Here is a 17,884-nt window from a genome sequence, read left to right as displayed (position 1 = left end):
TCTCTGTTAACTGTTGGTCAGATTTTCCTATCCTGCTATCCTTTAGTAGCTCTACATGGGAAACAAGGAGTTGTGTTATTATATGTGGTAGAAACCAAACCTGCTGTATGAATTAATGATGAATGCACGAGGATGGGACCAAAGGATTCAATTACAAATGCTTTACCCTGACAATGTAGCTGTCACTCTGAGCACAGCATGCTACTTGGCCTTAACACGCAATGCTTATCATTTAAGTTATAGTAAAGTTGACTGAGCTGGCAATTCAAGCCAATACGTAATGAAGGCAAACACTCTTATCTTTCTCATTGTAAGTTTAGACCCATTACTACAGTCATCTGTGTTTTTTGTTTATTCAGTGGAGTACGTTTTTTTTAAAGTGTGTGACTGGAACTGTGCTTAAACACACATCAGTAGATTTAAGAGGGGCTGTGACGGAGTGAGCTGAAGGATCACGGTCGTCTCCAAAGAAGAGCAAAAGGATCAATTTGAAGGATCTCATGTCAAGTTACAGCAACAGAGGATTTTTCAACGCCGCCTACCATGACAGCGAGACTCTGGAAATTGATAGAAGGTATGTGGTAATATCATAACAAAAAATACAGTTTTGACTTAAAATGTGCATCACTAGATCATTTATCCGGTAAAAAAGGGAGCTATTTTGCCATTTATCAAAGAATATATTTGAGGGATTGCTGTGGGTAAGAACAAACAGCTTGTATTTTTAATCAGAGGGCATATAGAAGAGCAAACAGGATGTGCTCAAGGATCAGACAGATACATGGGGGTACAAACTTGGAAACTGGAACTTTCTAAAGAAATGTGTCTGGGGAAAAAAACATACTTATGCTGTTTGACTCTGAAGTCTACTCACAAACTTAATCATTGCTTCTTTGTAGAGAATTACATATCCACATGAGAATAAATACATCACCCCGATTACAGTCATATCTATTGCAGTGGTTTTTTTATCACAGATAATAATTGCACCGTAATCATGACTTGAAATTCCAGTTCTTGTTTTATACTGATAACCACAGCCCTCAAATGAACGCCAAGATAAGCAGTTCATTTTTCACATATTAATTGATTTATTTAATGCGGTCTCTAGGTTTTCCAGTAAAACCCATCACACTAACCCCTATGCCAGGGAAGACCCAGCCTGGCGGGGTGAGAGAGCAGAGACACATCACTCATCAACAGGTTTGAGCAGCAGTGATGATGTACCTTGGGGGGGCAGGCAAGACGAGAGCTGGAGGGGGAGAGAAAGCATCCCCATGGGCCTCCTGTCAACGCGCCAGAGGAGCCCTTCATGGCAACATGACCACAGTAAGTGGACCATCTCTGTGTGACAAGACTAGATTTAATGAGTAAACCAGAACTGTGAAACTTGAGTCTCTGTATACATTTTGAAATAAATTCTATATTGTTTGTGGAGGAAAGAACCCCATCATTGTTTTGTTTGGACCACTGTCACCAGCTTTTTGTGCCTCTCTGTGCTGCTAAGTGACACATACTGTAGTAACATAGTGACACATGATACATAGCCCGTTAATGTGTACACAATCTCCTTCTTCAAACATTTAGATCACAGTACATTCCAGATCGCCCCTGCCTCTCAGTATGATCGAAAGATGTCTATTCGACTTCCTTCTTCAGGTAATGGTTTTCTCAGTTAGTAATACTTGCTTTTCACAATGTTCCCTCATGCTGTTGCTATGGTCTCACCAAACACAGAATAATGGGAAATTAATGTGATGTTGATGTTGATTTGTTGACTTTGCTTATCAATTAACTTAGAAGACTAGGTGAACATTAATGGAAGCTGTGCACCATGACAAATGTCAAGGAAGTTGGCAAAGAAAAATAAACAGAGGGAATTGGGCTGCTTGGAAAAAGATATCTTAATCCGAAGGTCATAATAAAGGCTTGTGTACATGCAGGAAGTCTGAGTTAGTGCGTTATTGTTGTCAGGCATTGTTTCCTTTGTGCTGTAAATTTAAATTACTGACCCTATCTTGAGTTTTTCAGCGTAAGTTTTCAACATAAAGAGAACTTTTTAATATTTTTATCGACCAGTCAATCTGTCATTTGGTCCACTGTTTTGTCCCAGATGAAATATCATAAAAACTAGTCAATGGATAACCAATGAAATTTGGCACAGATATTTATTGACCTTTCCTAGTGCCATTAGCAGGTCAAAGTTTCCACTTGTCATGTAAAATAACTTATGAGACTAATTGGCATAAACGGTGCCCAGTGGAGGAATCCTTGTGACTTTGGTCATCCCCTGGATTTTCCTCTAGCACTGTAATGAGGTTGACATTTGTGCTTTTGGGTAAAATGTACCAACAATTATTGGGTGGATTGTGATGAAATTCAGTTCAGGGATTCACATGTCCTTCAGAATGAACTGAAATAATTTTGTCAATCCCATCACTTTCCATACAGCAGCATAATCAGAGCAACCTTTGAATTTGTCAAAGTTTAATTATAACCAAATACCTGCTGTAAAATCACATGCTCATCACCCACAGTTTTACATTGTTTTAAATGTTATTTTATCAAACGTTAGCATGCCAACATGCAAAACTAAGATGGTGAACATGGTGAATATGTTGGCATTGTCATTGTGAGCATGTTAGCATGCTGATATTTAGCCCAAACATTGCTGTACCTATCACAGAACCTTACAGTGACTGTTATAATACAGCTTAATTGTGCTGTAATTTGCTTACCATATTATTAAGCATTTCCATACTCCCTGTGAATAATAGCAGTCATAGTAATATTGCAGTTGGCACAGTAATTCCTGGTGATCTGATAAAGTGCAGCACAAATAGCTATAGTATGATAGTATTTATCTGAAGTAAAGATAATGTTAAAGGTATAGTAGCATTTACATTGGCTCATACTGTGCATTGCACTGCTTTCAGATCCACTCTCCTGTAAATAATACAAAGATCTTAAAGTTAGATGCAGTTTTTGAATAGGAAAATCTAAAAAAAATACCATCTCTTTTAAGTTCAGGTGTTACATTTAAAAATTGTTCTTTTGATAACTGTCACTTTTTAACATCAAACTCAGGACAATCTCTGATGATAATTTTCCAACACCATAATACTTCCTTCTCCTCTTGTGTTTTCACCCAGGAAACATGTCAATGAGGTGGAGGGGACTTGCAATGAGAAGGATGAGCATGCTTCCAATAGCTGATCCTGACCATCTAGCTTTTGCAGAGGATGCCATCAGGGACGAGATAGAAAATGGTAAGAACCTGTGACAGGTGTCGGATTATTCCTGTGTGTGTGTTCAATGTGAAGTGTGACATCTGATCTGCATGCTGGATGGTTGCCCATGTAAAGATAACAGACAGCTACTGTCTTGTCTTGTCATCTTCTGTGTGACAGAGGAACAGAAACTGATCGAAGAACTTGTTGCCTTGTCGCCACGAGACCGAATCCGGGCCATACGGGACCTTCAGATGAGCTATGAAGAGAAGAAACATATCAGGTGGGTTCCAACTGACAAGAAGTTAAAGGTGATAGGCTTCCTTGTCAGTGTCCCTGTAAACACTTAGTTAACCATTACACCCTTACTAGAACCATACGTTTAAGATCCTGTTTGCAAGACTTGGAGGAATTTAGAGTGTGGCTCAGTGGTGTTGCAATATAGAGGAGTTACGTATGTCTGAGCAAATAGACAAACTGCTCTGCTCTTGTTTCAAGGTACATCAAAGCCAGTCCAAAGGTTTTTCTGCAGACTGCAGTGTTCAATCATTGTGACAGATCTTGTAGTTTATCAGGAGATTACTGAATGTGCTTTTAGGGCAAATGTCATTATCACACCAAATTATGTTTTAAATTATCTTCACAGGGACCAAGTGCTGGCCTTTAAGTCTTCTAAGCAGTCTCGTCAGTTCACATGTTTTGCTGATTGCTCTGAGAATGTGTCGCTGGTGAGTCTCTCAGCAGTTACAAAACAACTCATTTTGACCTGTGGTTGTGTAGTATTGACAATACACGTCACAAGCTGTACTTTCAGTCTCTCCGCAGGTGCGGTTACGGCATAAATTCAGCTAGACAGACCTTGGAGCTGTGGCAAGGCATCATGAAAGAGATTGGTGGCAAGTTTGGCACCAGCGTCCTTACCTATTTTCTGTTCCTCAAATGGTTGCTCATGTTCAACATTATCTCCTTCATGATCAATTTTGGCTTTATCACCATCCCGGTCCTTGTTTATGACCACTCACCCAATATACCTCCAGATGTGAACTTCAGAGGACTGGAGATACTAACTGGAGCTGTAAGTGGAAGTTCAAATCAAACCACATACCTTTCTTGACCTGAAAGAGTCACTCTTAGAGATGAACCCACAAATAATTATCACTCGACTCTGCAGTGCCTCTCAGCTCTACAAAACATTTTAGCATCTTTCAGCTCATTGTTTTGGTTTAATGGCCTGTAACTTTACTGTTTTGGCCCTCAATGTTACGGTTTCTCCAGGGTTACTTCAACTACACCGTCATGTACTACGGTGGCTACAGCAATGAAACCCTTGAGGGCCTGGTGGACTATAACATGCAGCTGTCCTATTTCTTCACCATTGCAATCTACATGGTGCTGTGTGGAATTGCACTTATCTTCAGGTCAGCCCTCTTTATAACTTGTGGAATAGGTTTGATTACATTTGATTTAGATCAATATTTATTCTAAATGAATACATCCTGCAATTATTGTACTCCCCTCTGTATTCATCCAACTGTTTTTGTGTTATCTATTTTTCCTGCTCCATCTCTATCCTCATGCAGCATGGCAAGCTCATTCAGGAAAAACTATGTGCTTGCGGATTCATCGTCAAACAGTGCATGGCAGCTTTTGTGCAGCTGGGATTTCAGTATTACCAATGAGAAAGCAGTGAAACGGCGCCAGAACAACCTCTATGTACAGCTTAAGGTAAACACTCACACAACACACTATTACAAACCCACTCAATCAAGACAGGAAGTCAGGAAAGAGAAGTTTGTTTTTGCCACCATAAAAAGAGGAAGAGCTCTTATCACACCTTCAACACTATAATCAAAACATATCTCACAGATGGGGTTTATAGTTACATTTAAAAAAACATCTGTAGCTTTGGAAGATATCATTGCATTGGTTAATTCCTTTCTTAGGACACATCACACATCTCATTATTTTTTATCACTGGGTTTGTCCTCTTTCCATCTTTCCAGGAGTCTTTATCAGAGAAGGCCCAGGGGGAGCTGCTAACCCTCTCTGAAAACCTGAAGCACTTTGGGATTTATCTGGGCTCGTGGCTCCTCTCCACCAGTCTGGCTGTTGGCTGTGGAGCCAGCATCTACTACCTCTGCCAATATGAACAGAAGGTACACAAATTAAAATCAAGATGGAATAATTAGACTCATGGCAAAAATAATTGTTGGAATAATTGTTTTTATTGATGGAGCAGGAAAAGTGGGTACATCTCGATAAAAGTTTCTTCTCTGTGTAGAAATTTTCTTCCCTTGAGAACTTAAGGTTACATATAATTGTAATGAATTTAGATACTATATGCAGTGTGATAACACTTTATGGCATGTAATGTTGCCTGTTGGATCTTTAAAGTCCATATCAGCATGCGTCATAAGCTTATACCCTACTGACAGTAATGTGTCATGTAATTTACAGACAGAGCAGAGCTTAGCTTGAGTCATTCCATATATTGTTAGTTGTCAAACACTATATCGTTGTGACCTCCATCTGTTATCTTTACAGCATGTAACGGATGCCGCCAACTGGTCTCCGACTGAGGAGGCAGAGACTCTCCTTGTTCCCTTTATGGTGTCTCTCATTAACCTGGTCGTCCCACTCTTCTACTCCCTCTTCAACAAGTTTGAGCCCTACTCCAGCCAGCGCAAACAGATCTACGCTTTGGTACTCAGGTTAGATAGCAGGGATCATACAGTTCATGAATTAAAGGGCTTAAGATTGAGGAATATGTTTTATTTAAAAAGAAATAGTTTGGCATTTTAGAAAACAAATGCTTATTCGCTTTCTTGCAGAGAGTAAGACGAGGAAATGACTGTCTTATCTGTCTGTTCAGTGGAGCCAACAACCAATTAGCTTATCTTAGCAAAAAGACTGGAAACAGAAGGAAATAACTAGCTTTGTCTAAAGGTTACCACTTCCATCTATGAGCACCTTAAAATTTGAAAGTTATATGTTGTTTATTTAATACGTACACACACAAAAGCATGAAAACACCAATCTCTGTTTCTTTTACATAGGGTTAGGTGCATAATGCAGTGGTTTTCTTGAGTCTTGCTGTCTCTGTTACTGAGTCTCCAGGAAGTCACTGTACCTGGTTTGGGGTTTATTTTACCTTTTGGCAAAGCTAGGCTAGCTGTTTTGAACTATTCCAAGCCTTCACGCTAAGCTAGGCTAACTGTAGCCAGCCTCCAGCTTCATGGAGTGGATATATGGGAGTGGTATTAATCTTCTCATTTAACTAGACAAGAAAGTAAATTTCCCCTAAATCTCGAACAAATTGTATTAACGCTTGAAATGTCTTTCTCTTTTCCCGCTTACAGAAATGTGTTTCTCAAGATGTCCATACTGGGTGTCTTATGTTATTACTGGATGAATGAGGTGGCTGAGAAGTTTTCGGTATGTTTGACAGAAACCTTTCATTGCCTTTTGTAAGTACACTATCAGTTTCATCATATAAACCTTCATTCACCCATCAAATGTGTTTCCTGCAGTGTTGGGAATCCATGGTAGGCCAGGCTTTGTACCGCTTGGTCATTGTTGACTTCTTCTTTCTGATGTTGGGATCCTTCTTTGGAGAGTTTCTCAGCAAGTAAGTTTTAAGTATTAAGTGTAAGTAAGTAGTAAGTAAGTTTAATAAATGATTTTCTTCTTTTAAACTACACAAATGTCAAAAAGTAGCTTCAGATGTGAATCACATTCATGATTTATCTTTTACAGTGTGATTGGGACCAAATTCCTACCAAGTCTGGGGGTTCCAGAATTTGACGTCGCCAGAAATGTCCTGGAACTCATCTATGCACAGACTCTAGCCTGGTAAGAACAGTAGTTTGGCACATTAATTGCTCTGTTGTATTGTGATCAGGACTCATATTTTCTACCCTGATGCCATTTCCAATTTTCTATTAAAGGTTCTTGTGTCCTCTATTTTCTCTCCATAGGATTGGAATCTACTTTTCTCCTCTTCTACCTACTATCCAGATTCTCAAGTTTTTCATTATGTTTTACTTGAAGAAGGTAACTATATGTTCACAAGGTTTAGAGGTCTTGGTAATGGTAAACTGACCTGCCATGGTGATACACTGCCATAGGCACATACAATGCCATCATTGCCTGAGCTGTTTTATATTCTCTTTAGGCTCATATTACTCTATTTGTGCCCCTGGGTCAATAATTAATTAAAATCCTTTCATCATATTGACCATTTGCTTTATTTTGAGTAATGGAAAAGACAGGCATGGTTTGGGATTTACAAAGAGTAAACTGTTTGTTGCATTGTACCAGGCAAGGTCAATCAATCCCAGAACAGTAAAAGACTTAAGTATGATTGGTAATTTGACCTGGGCTGGATCTGGTGCTGCTGAATGTTTCATGAACATGCTGAATGACCTTTGAAGCAGTGCTATTCAAAGCTCTGATGAGATCGTCGTGTTTTCTATTATGAAATGAAATAGAGATGATGTTTAGGCTGTGGTTTTGAAAATGTAAATAGCATTATGTGAGATTATTAATGAAAATGGTGTTTGTGTTATATGTGTTTGTGACCCTCCCCAGGTCAGCCTGACACAGAATTGCCAGCCTCCGCGGCGGTCAGGCAGGGCAGCTCAGATGCAAACCATCTTCATCGGCCTCTTGTTCTTCCCTTTCTTTGTGGGAGCCCTTTCCATGGTTGCATATACTGCCTGGAGGTATGCAGTCATGATGTATTTTGGCTATTATAAAAACCTTTATCTCACAAAAAACACATTTTTACAAGATCATTCATTTTTTCACAAAATTCTCACAAAACCCAACAACCCCACATCATAATACAGTCTAGATTCTCGACCAGTGAATAAATTCTCTCTTATGCGTTATGCTGTTATTCTTGTTGACAAATCTTGTTTTGTCCACCCTGTCCTGCTCTGTAGTCTGACTCCCTCTGAGCGGTGTGGTCCTTTTCGTGGACTCAACAGTACCTTCAGTGTGGTTGGAGTCTGGATAGATGGTCTGAAGGGGATCTCTCATTCCCAGTGGGTGGTCTGGATCTACCAAAATGTCATCAGAAGTGAAATCTTCTATTTCCTTATCACACTCATCATACTGTAAGTCCATAGGTGTATGTATATATGTTGTGTGTTTAAATCCACAAGAGAAAAATCAATCACAATTCATTCTCTTATCACTATTTGTGCTGTTCAGAAATTATTCTTAATTTAGACAACAATCTTACCTCAATCTGCATTTACTAGTTGTTGTGGTTTTTGCTCAGTTTTCATAAAATTGTAAATGTCAACATCTCTGATGACTTCTTGAGACTGACTGCTAAAACAGCAGCTGACAAAAAATTCTTACCTCAAGGTCCATTTAGTATCTGCCTAGCAGCTTTCAATCATAACACATCATTTTTATAAGCAGGAGAGCTTAATGTGTTTTGCAGGGCAACAACTAAGTCCAATTCTAATTTAAATGTACAATTGTAAAAATATGCTGTGTTGAGAGTGTTAATTTGTGTGGTTGAAATTCTCAATTTTAATCTTTGAATCATTGTTTATTGTAATCTTAACAAAATGGACAGTCATGTGTATGTAACATTGTGATAACCTCATGTTATGTCCGGAGCAGTAAACCTTCCAGTTGATGAATTAATAAAAAGAAAAGAAAAAAGAAAAGGTTTGTTAGGATGTGAAACAGTCTGTGAAATGTATCAGCGGATGAGTCAAGCAGAGTAACCATGGAGCTTAATGCAGCAGCATAAAAGCAGCATAATACCAAGCAGTCACAGTGTTGCAGGGATTTTATTGACGTTGATTTGATTATTAAAACATAGAGGTAATGGAAACTGGAATTCTGCCTCCATGCATGTCTGTCTTTCTGCCATTATGCAAATTGTTTTTTTTAGTAGCAATATGAAAGTCTGCTTTCCTTTTACCTGCTCTTCTGTTGACTGTCATGTTTTTTCTCTCAGAGTTTTCATATATATCTTCTGGCAAGTCACTAAGGGCCGCAAAGATCTTATTGTTCTTCTGAGACAACAAATTGTTAACGTGAGTATGGTTGAAAAAATTGTCCTTGCCTTTATTTTATTTTCCTTTCAGAACTGGTATGCCTGTTTAACCTTGGTTACATTTGAAATGAATTTTTTTTAGTAATATCAGTTTTATTTCCTTCTCTGACTGATTGTTTTTCTCACCAGGAGGGGAAAGACAAATCCTTCTTGTTAGAAAAGCTGCAAGACCTCCAGAAAGCTAATCCTAATAAAAATCCCAAACCAAAGAGTCATAAAAAGGTTTGTTTTTTAAATTCTTTCATGGTAACCTTTCCTCCTGAGATTTGTTATCAACCTTTAAGCCTTTTTTGTTGTTGTTGTTCTTCAGCACACTAAACGGCGTTCGGATGACCAATCATCAGGCGGTCAGTCCACCTCAAACGCCATGGTTCAGGCTTTACTTGCTCGCCAGCGGCTTGAAGACGATGAGGAGAGGCACAGCGCTGGTGGATTGCCCGTTCCCTCAGACGTCTCCACCTCCAGTGTTCTGATGCAGGCCATGTTGGCACGTCAGAGAGCTGAAAAACAGGATGAAGATTTGTACCAGATGCCCAATAAACACCAGACATCCTCCAGCGCCCTCGCGATGGCCATGCAAGCGAGAGGGAGGACTGAGGATCATGGGAGGGCTGAGGATCATGGGAGGGATGAGTACTACGGCGCAGAAGATATTTCTGAAAACCCTTTCAACAGATCCAGCTCTGTAATGCAGGCTATGCAAGCCAGGCAAAGAGCAGATGAGAATGCAGCCTATGATGTAGATGATTTCTCTCCAGTGTCAAGCGTTATGATGCAAGTCATGCAAGCCAGGCAGAGAGCAGAGGAACAGGACAGGATTCAGGTTCCTGCTGCCCCACAAAATCCAGCTCCCTCAGCCTCCAGCTCTCTCATACAGGCCATGTTGGCCCGGCAGCAGGCCCAGAATGAATATGATGATGGGTACTGAACAAACCAGTCTGACTTTACTATAACCAAATAGAGCTGAAAAGAGCGAGTTAATGGTTTTTAAGTCAGCTGATCTAAATGAGCCTAATCAGGATGTGATTTCATGGTTTTATGCACAACTAAAAGGATTCCTGCAAAAGAACAAACAACTCATATACATAGACATATATATACTCATATATACTGTATATAGCAGGCCTACTGTATGTGAGGTCTACCTCTTTATGCACTTTTTTTTATATTTTAATTATATATTTATATTGCAATTAAATAACAAATACTCACTTTAACAAATACACACGAGGCCTGTTCATGTGCCATTACATGTAATTTAAATTTAAACATAAGTTGTTCATATTGTATATGTAGATGAACACAAATAAAAGAAAGGCAAAAATAAACAAATGACTGTCCTCTGCATATTACACTGTTAAAGATGGCTTTTGAAAATAAAATATGAATGCCAAAATAAGCCGGTGACAACCAAGAAAATGCAAAAATGCAACCACCAGCGTGGACGGAGTGAGACGTCGGTTTTTCAAAGGTGGTGTGACAATTGACACAACACTGCCCTCTTTTGGTAATACATGGACAATACCTCAGCACTGACCTTTCCAGGAGTATTTATTGTCTTCCAATCAAAGCAGAAAAACATCAAATGAAAATTACAAACTATTTTGAATTATTCACATTCTGTCAGGATATGATACTAAACTGATTATTCTTTATATAAACCTTCATGGGAGATAAAGCTGCCTCATAACGTTGAGCTCAGTTTATTTCAATGCTGGTTCACAATGGTCTAGTCCCCATTTAGGGTTTGTGAGACAATACAACAATCATTGTGAACATCCAGAAGAAAATACAAACATTTATAATTCCCCACAACCATTCTGTGTGCAAAAGTACTGCACACTCACACTCCATAATGTATTTACATCACATTTTATATGTGTAGGCACTAATTCGCAGTATATGTGGCTCTATGTCAAAATGAATGAAAACCAGTTTGTGATTTAACATTCATCATTTGCATTGATTTATTGATTGACTGAAACATGTTAAATAAGGCTATTAGCATCTGAGAGACCCTTCTTCTATTTATAGTGCTTTACCTGACAACATCTACATTGTGCTAAGTAACACAGACAAAGAGAACCCACTTTTGTCCACTTTTTCTTGTCTGTTTGGTTCAATTACCCAAATATAACCCTTTGTGACTTGATTAACAACAGCAACAACACCCACAGCGAGTGAATTCAATTAAGGCAGTGCAGAAATGTATCAAGTGGAGTGAAATCCTGTTAGGAGTTCAATCCTATAGTGAACCAGCGATGGACGACAAAGCTTCCATCCATCAAGCTGCCACACTGAGAGAAATGTCACCACTTCCTGTCCTGTCCCGCTCAGCACTGTTCTTCCCCTAAAGACACCTGAATGTCACTCAGATCCAAGGAGTCGGCAGGTATGGGAGTTTTCCGGCCGCTGTTCAGGGTCTGACTGGAATAAACTTCCACAGTTTTGGAGATGGAGTGCAGAGAGCGTTCCCGGAAATATCCAAAAGCCTCCTGCGCATGCTCTTCCCGGATGCTTTGCTCAAAGGTCTTGCGCTTGTGCCTGAACTCGATGACGGTCTTTGTGTAGGAGTTTAAAGTGGTGACTGATGCACCCATACAGAAGGTGAATGACGCCCAGGCCATGCTGATATGAAACACAGACAAAAAAATACAATTCAGAATGTGACTTTATGTATCTTGAGCTGCTTCTGTGAGGAAAACAGTGTGTTTGCTAAGATTATCACCACTCCATGTGAGGTCAGATAGTCAAATTATCGTTTTGTGTACTTTTCACTCAGGTTGGTCAATGCTCCCTAAAGGTCAAAAAATGTTTAGCCTCTGAAATGAATTTTCAGCATACTGTACATATTGTAAAGGAGTGAAATATTATCCCCTTATGCAATTCCAATCGTGCCTGTATTGGGGGTTTGGACACCAAAGCCTAATCCTGCCATAACATGAGAGCTTTGGGCTTTTTCATTACATACAGTGATGCTGGGAAGAGGTGAGAGAAGGGCTACAACTGACTACTTGGGGATGCTACATGAAAAAAATCCACATTCCAATAGGTGTCAACTCCACTATATTTGGGTGCAACTTTAAATACCGTGGCTGATCTGATATTGATGTAAAACTATGGCTATGGTTTATGAATTCTGCCGTGTGTGTGTGTGTGTGTGTGTGTGTGTGTGTGTGTGTGTGTGTGTGTGGAGTCCTACCAGAAGGACCAGCCATAGTCCCAGTTGTAAGGTCTCCAGTCAGGTGGGCCGAGACTGACGGTCACCTGGAAGACCTGTGTGTACATCACATGAGCCACCATGCCGAGAAGACCTGAAATCAAATAGACAGTATACAGTTAGTTAAGACAAAATTCAATTCAAATGTGGCTGCATGTGGCTACAGGAAGGATATTTTTTTCCACAAATACAGAATCAAAGCCTTTTCATACACACACATGTAAACACACTGAGATGGTGAAGTCTTAAAGCTTTAAATCCTCATTCTCATAGTACACAAGTTTATTTTGAAGTGAAAAACAAATAACCTCTTTGATTTCTTCTTCTCCTCTTTCTAACAGAAACTTTTCTTAACCTTGTGACTTGTCAACAAGATTTGTTCTATCATAAATATCACACTCCTACGTCATAGATTTTAAATTAAGTTAAGTATTTATTGCAAAGGATTGGCTGTTTGGATTTTGAGCCTCTTCATCTTCACTTCATCTTTTACATTAATCTTAAAAGCAAGCTGCTCACTACAAAATGAGATCTAATATGTTGTTGTGCCATATTTAGGAGAGCCTGCTATCAAGAAACATAACCAATCGTGGAAAATGGAATCACAAATTCTTGAGTATAGTGCAGGAAATGATAGGCAGCATAAACAAACAATCAAAGTCTTAATAGCAAATAAATTCAGCTGACCTGAGAGCACAGTGAAGACAGCAGCGAAGGCATTGAGCTTGAGTCCATCAATGACGTTGCTGGAGTGGACGAGCTCTAAACACATGAGGCTGAAGCCCACCAGCAGCAGAACAATGTATAACAACTCAGAGATCAGTGACAGCCACAGCATCCCTGCAAAGAGAGGTAATGACATTGGATTGAGCCAAGTGGAGACACAGTCAAAATTTGACCTCATAATGTGATGTTATACTGTATGACAACAATTCCACAGTGTGATGTTAGTATTTAGCTCAAAGCATTGCTGTGCATGAATTTCAGTCTTGAATACAGAGTTGCTGATGTTTGCAGACATTAATTGAATAAGGCTGTGAATACATATCTTAAACATGTTTTAGACAATGATTTTGATTTAATCTGACATTTAAGTCATGTCTGAGACAGGGCTGATGTTAACATTTCAAACTGGTATAAGGCTGTAAAGCTGAATTTCAACTAACTCTAACCCTAACCCTGACCCTAACTCTAACCCATAGATTTCTAGTCCTCTTCAAATTATATGCTGATTTCCAAAGAATGAAGCCAAATGAAATCTGGATACACACAAGCATCAAACATTGTCTTAAACCTCTCGTCTCTCATGCTACTGAATCATCCTGACACCTCAGCCAGTGACGTTTGCAGAATACAATGTAAACATATCTGAATGTTCCAAAACTTAACAGTAAATGTGTGTGGCTGCATCTATGTGGACATAAGGTCAATATGAAAAGCATAATTCTCAAAATGAAAGTTGGGTTCTTGAGTTCTGGCTTTGAACACAGCAGTGTACTGATACTATCACTTTGTAAATACTCATTATGAAGACTGGAAATGTAAAAGGAAAGACCAATGTGTGCCTCTAGCTATTACACTTATTTTATCCGAGCTATCTCTGTGGAAGATTAGTGAGGATGCCTTAACATTACACTACTGAAACACTGTTTACATGAACTTACTTGTCTCCTTTTTTTATTGATATTTCAACTGAACCCTCAAGGCAAAATTATATTTAGAAAGTTCTTTTGCAGCATCAGTGTTTGGAGGTTTTATTTCCTTTGAAGATTTCACTTTAAATTCACTTATTGGATGAAAGATAAGAAAAGAATGCAACCTTTAAAAGTTGACTACACAGGTTTATGTTTGTGGTTTGACTTCCTGATGGACACTCACCTTTCTCTGATGGAGGAGCCAAATCAATGAAGCTTCGGCACCTCTCACCTAACAGCACAGCAGAAACAAAGTATCGTTATGATGACGCAGCGCAGACACAGGCTCACTGAGAAGTGAGGGGTGGAGGGGTGTGTGGAAGAGGACAGAGAGGGGATGGATTATCAAAGAAGACAGACAGCAAATTTACAGGATTGCAGACACATACTTAATCTCTGAACTGATGCAGGTTTTTAATCCAAATCCCAATCTGTGTTTAATGCCCCATTTCTGTCCAGGTGTGTTTCACTAGATGGGCTCAGACACATTATGACCTCCCGCCATGTGAATCCTCATAGCAACAAAATTCGAAGGTTATAAGTAACATTGAGTTTGAGGCATGTGGTGTGTCAGAGGTGCAGCTTTTTGGGGTCTTTCATTCAGTGCCACCAGGTGGTCAGTTGGCAAGGCTGCTCAGCATCTGCTTCCTGTCCTATTAAATTACAATCATTGTAATACAGATTTATTACTCTGAAAACAACAACAACACTGTAATAACTGCATGGCCTGCCAAACTGTACAAACACACTGTGCTACATGATGAGACCCTGTGTCAATTAAAGGAACAGGAAATAAAAAGTGACCCTTGACACATCACACAGATATGGTGTTTCCCTTCTGTCATCTGTCAAGCCAGCGTGTTGCAAGATTTGTTGTCAGTGGAACACTTTAATCAGGTAGAAGGAGGGTGGCAACAGCTGTTTTGAAGAAAAACTCATCAAGGCCCCTGTTACATAATCCTTATTAACTCAAGCTGTCTCTGCCCCCCCCCCCCCCCCCCACCATCGACACCACAGCCACTTGATGAGATCGCCATGTGAAAGCAATTCCTTGTAGAATAATCTCCATGTGGGGGGCATTTTATGTTCTTGAGCATCATCAAATATACAGAAGAGCGACAAATTAAAGGAAAAAACAACTTAAAGTGTTTTAGTAAGGTGCTGGGCCACCAGAATACTGTCAGTGCACCTTGGCATTGATTTTACAGTGTGTGAATTCTACTGGAGGGATGAACAAGATTCTTCTAAAACATATTCCCTCATTTGGTGTTTTGATGATGGTGGTACAGAGCGCTGTCTAACATGTCGCTCAAAAATCTGTGTTTGATTAGGTTGAGATGTGATGCTTTCACTGACTCCTTGTGCCCTGTGGATGGGGTCATTGTCCTGGAAGACACCACTCCCATCAGGATAGAAAATTTTAATCACAGGATAACGATGATCACTCAAAACTACTTTGTATTGACTTGCAGTGAGCCTTCCCTCTAAGGGGACAAATGGACCAGAATCATACCAGTAAAATGTCCCCCACTGCATAACAGAGGCAAGAGATCCCCACATTGTAGGGGTCAAACATTCAGACCTGTACCAGTTTTTCCTTTAATATGTCACTCGTCTGTATACTATTAGTCAGCATGTTTAGCACAGTTATAGGCTGATGTCAGAGTGGTGTTAGGGACAACTCTGACATCAGGGAATTTGGGAGATTGATGTCGTAGTAATTCCAGATCCAGTTGCAGTGAGCCAAACACAGAGGAATAATCTGGCCTGACCTCTGACCTCAATTTTTCATGACCATAAACAACCCCCCTCTTCCCTGTGATGCACACATTACCTTCACAACTCATCACTCACCTACTGAATCCCTTGTCAATTAATTACTGATCCGGTATGGATAAATTCATTTTCCATTCGTTTCTGAGTGACTGAAGCTCATGCACACAGCATTCGCAGATTTCATTCCACTTAAGCTGTGAAGCAATCACATTCTGACTCTAGCCAGTGTACAGCCACCCGCTCAAAGCCCTGAGTCTGGAGTGTAAGAGCCCCCTCTTTCCTTTTTAAGAAATCTTCATACTGAAGATACTGATACTAGATAAGTGCTGTTGTTTGTTTGTTTTTGGGGTTTTTTCATATTAAAAAGCAAACTGATGTTAAAGACAGAAAATTTACTGGAAACTGTCAATAAATGGAACAACCCAAAAAGAGCAACTGCTGTCCATGCAGACAAATGAGGGATTATTATGATGGGCTTATAGAGGTGAACATTCATTTATTTGGGTTTGTGTCTCATGTTGTGAAATATGACTCACTATTTATACTGTGTCAGGCAATAGTCTGCTGATGTCTTACATTCAAAACTACAGATTTTAAAGATAGGGGTGAAGATAGGGTAAAAAAAATTAAGCAAATTAAATTTTAGATACTAAATAAATAGCAGTAATTGCCCTTTGTACATTTATAAGTAAAAGAAAAACGGCTATTGAAAATGTTCTGAGAAAAAAGGAAATAAAGTAATAAAATTAATCAACAACAACATAACATAACATAAAATAACTGTATATGTAATGGTGAGTTCAACCAGTTTCAACCAGTTTCAGAGTTTTTTCACACCCTAAAACCCCTGCACTGACACTAATTAGACCACGGACCCCCATTTGGTAAGATTTTTTGCTTTTATTTGTTTTATTACATTATTACATTATATCATTGTGTTACTTATAGAATTAAAGTGAAAATAAATTATTCTCCTTTTTGCTCGGGGCCCCTGGGGGCCAATGAAACGTAATATTGACAACTGCTGAGCTTAGACAAACATGCACTTACAAACACTACACACACACACACACACACACAAACACACACACACCTTCTCATCTTACTTTCATCGTCGATGTTCTCCTCACATGAGTACCAGATGCCGGTGTGGAACTGGCGGAAAAGGAACCGGTCGTCCCCGGTCTCCCAGCTGTACACCACTTTATTCGGGTCTGTCTCATTCACTCCATAGTCTATACACTGGTGCGTCCGCAGCTTGCTGCACTTCGGCTTGGGCACTCTCTGAGTCCCCACACACCAGTAGTTCGTCGTGAACGCGGTGATGGAGAAAAACAGGGCGAAAAAGTTCAAGGTAACCGACAGAAGTGTCCTGCATTTACGAGACGTCTTCATTGTCCGAGAGAAGGATGGAGGACCGGAAAGTTCATGGGTTGCAAAGTGGAATAGGTGCTAATTACCAAACACGCCAGGTGGGGTACGGGTCCCATTTGGCACTCCAGTGTTCCCAAAAATCTCCATTGGCGCGCAGAGTACAGGCAGCATCCTCACACTGAGCTCAGCTGTGTGCCAAAGTGTGACATTTCCATCATTTGACCTTTTCTCAATCACACTGCTCCATGAGTGTCCAGTCTATAAGAGGTCACGTTGGCAAAGGATTTGACGCTTGCTTGCATCAAGTGTTGGATTTTTTCTCTCTCCCTCTCTCTCTCTCCCCCCCCCCCCCCCCCCCTTCTGTATCATTAGGATGTCTCTCCTCCCCCCACTGCTCACAAACAACTTTCAACAGACCGATTACTATAGGCTGACATATGTAAAATAAAAGTTAAACTAAACACAAAAAACACTGGATTTCAGAATAGAAAAAAATGCTCAATATAAT

General features: G+C 39.7%; 2 protein-coding genes across 2 annotated transcripts; one reads left to right on the top strand and one right to left on the bottom strand.

Annotated features, from left to right (window-relative positions):
- The first annotated feature begins 478 nt into the window (after positions 1 to 478).
- tmc5 (transmembrane channel like 5) lies at positions 479 to 10,376 on the top strand. The gene is made up of 20 exons (XM_053333230.1): positions 479 to 574; positions 1,112 to 1,329; positions 1,588 to 1,665; positions 3,153 to 3,269; positions 3,411 to 3,513; positions 3,877 to 3,958; positions 4,045 to 4,305; positions 4,506 to 4,648; positions 4,811 to 4,955; positions 5,234 to 5,386; positions 5,775 to 5,941; positions 6,590 to 6,665; positions 6,761 to 6,858; positions 6,987 to 7,082; positions 7,208 to 7,283; positions 7,821 to 7,954; positions 8,177 to 8,350; positions 9,214 to 9,292; positions 9,442 to 9,534; positions 9,623 to 10,376. Exons 1-20 carry the CDS (start codon positions 501 to 503, stop codon positions 10,238 to 10,240), a joined length of 2,985 nt encoding a protein of 994 aa, XP_053189205.1. The 5' UTR covers positions 479 to 500; the 3' UTR covers positions 10,241 to 10,376.
- A 1,269-nt stretch (positions 10,377 to 11,645) lies between these two features.
- On the bottom strand, positions 11,646 to 17,397 carry LOC128372628 (germ cell-specific gene 1-like protein). The gene is made up of 5 exons (XM_053332743.1): positions 17,109 to 17,397; positions 14,411 to 14,458; positions 13,220 to 13,372; positions 12,515 to 12,626; positions 11,646 to 11,940 (listed from the first exon to the last, which is right to left on the bottom strand). The coding sequence occupies exons 1-5, from the start codon at positions 17,395 to 17,397 to the stop codon at positions 11,646 to 11,648; spliced, it is 897 nt and encodes a 298-aa protein (XP_053188718.1).
- Between the last annotated feature and the right edge of the window lie 487 nt (positions 17,398 to 17,884).

The sequence above is a fragment of the Scomber japonicus genome, chromosome 2, assembly GCF_027409825.1.
Source record: "Scomber japonicus isolate fScoJap1 chromosome 2, fScoJap1.pri, whole genome shotgun sequence".
NCBI classification, from domain to species: Eukaryota; Metazoa; Chordata; class Actinopteri; order Scombriformes; family Scombridae; genus Scomber; species Scomber japonicus.
The sequence above is the reverse complement of the archived record's forward strand: the minus strand, read 5'-3'. Positions and strand labels throughout refer to the sequence as shown.